The following is a 1781-nucleotide window of genomic DNA, read 5'->3' on the forward strand; positions in this document are numbered from 1 at the left end:
GGATGGTATATTAGTGATAGGTGGATGGTGTATATGGTGTATAAGTGATAGGTGGATGGTATATTAGTGATAGGTGGATGGTATATTAGTAATAGGTGGATGGTATATTAGTGATAGGTGGATGGTGTATTAGTGATAGGTGGATGGTATAATAGTGATAGGTGGATGGTGCATTAGTGATAGGCGGATAGTGTATTAGTGATAGGTGCATGGTGCATTAGTGATAGGTGCATGGCGTATTAGTGATAGGTGGATGGTTTAGTGATAGGTGGATGGTGTACTAGTGATAGGTAGATGGTGTTTATAGACATAGGTGGATACAACAGTCAACCACAACCACAGTACTACACTACAGCCAAACGCACCACTGCATAGTATTCATTCATTCATCCATTCAATCACACACACACACACACACACACACTACGGCACACGCACCTCCGTTCTTCTTCCTGGCCACTCCCTGCACAGGCTCAGCCGGTGTGTGGTCGTTTGCCGATGGTGCATACAGCACACATGCATTGGCACTGACGATCTCTCGTAGTCGCTCTCCAGCGGCTGAGGAGGTGCTACGGTAAGTATCGACCACGTGTTCGCTCAGAGTGACGCCAGCGATCTCCCCGGATTCTATTGAGATTAAACATGAATGAGAGGTGAATTGAAGTGTGTGTGTGTGTGTGTTTGTGTGTGTGTGTGTGGATAGAACCAATCGGGTACCGAAGCACCTAAATATGCACGGCGAGTTTATACTCAAACTGTGTACAAGTGTGTACGTTTACTTGGGTACGCATGTAGATGCACTCTCTAATACATAACAGCTATCCTTTGCTCAACAGAAAGAGACTTGCTTATTAACCTGTATACGAGCATATACATTTACTTGCATACACATATGTATACTCTCTAATACAATACAGCTATCCTTTGCTTAGCAGAAAGAAACTTACTTATTAACCTGTATACGAGCATATACATTTACTTGCATACATATATAGGTATACTCTCTAATACAATACAGCTATCCTTTGCTCAACTGAAAGAGACTTGCTTATTAAAGTGTATACGAGCATATATAGGTATACTCTTTAATACAATACAGCTATCCTTTGCTCAACAGAAAGAGACTTGCTTATTAAAGTGTATACGAGCATATATAGGTATACTCTTTAATACAATACAGCTATCCTTTGCTCAACAGAAAGAGACTTGCTTATTAAAGTGTATACGCGCATATACATTTACTTGCATACTCATATAGGTATACTCTCTAATATAATACAGCTATCCTTTGCTTAGCAGAAAGAGACTCACTTATTAACCTGTATATGAGCATATACATTTACTTGCATACACATGTAGGCATACTCTCTAATACATTACAGCTACCCTTTGCTTAGCAGTAAGAGACTTACTTATTAACCGGTATACGAGCATATACATTTACTTGCATACACATATAGGTATACTCTCTAATACATTACAGCTACTCTTTGCATAGCCGAAAGAGACTTACTTATTCGTGCGTGCACAATCACTCCACTGATGAGCTTACATGACCACAGCGTCTCCATCGGCGAAGCCTTCAGATCACTGCTAACAGATACCAGGCCCGTGATTAGTATGAATGTGCATGAAGACGCAATTACGTTAAAAGATACCCGGCACGTGATTAGTATGAATGTGCATGAAGACGCAATTACGTTAAAAGATACCCGGCACGTGATTAGTATGAATGTGCATGAAGACGCAATTACGATAACAGATACCAGGCACGTGATTGG

The 1781-nt window shown here is 40.7% G+C and overlaps 1 protein-coding gene across 1 annotated transcript; it reads right to left on the minus strand.

Moving 5' to 3' along the window:
• Positions 1 to 438: 438 nt before the first annotated feature.
• SARC_15366 (hypothetical protein) lies at positions 439 to 627 on the minus strand (the record flags this gene model as incomplete). The annotated part of the gene is made up of 1 exon (XM_014290512.1): positions 439 to 627. A coding segment is annotated over one exon (189 nt), but the record flags the coding sequence as incomplete, so codon positions are not given.
• Between the last annotated feature and the right edge of the window lie 1154 nt (positions 628 to 1781).

The sequence above is a fragment of the Sphaeroforma arctica genome (assembly GCF_001186125.1).
Source record: "Sphaeroforma arctica JP610 unplaced genomic scaffold supercont1.6009, whole genome shotgun sequence".
In the NCBI taxonomy this organism is placed as follows: Eukaryota; class Ichthyosporea; order Ichthyophonida; genus Sphaeroforma; species Sphaeroforma arctica.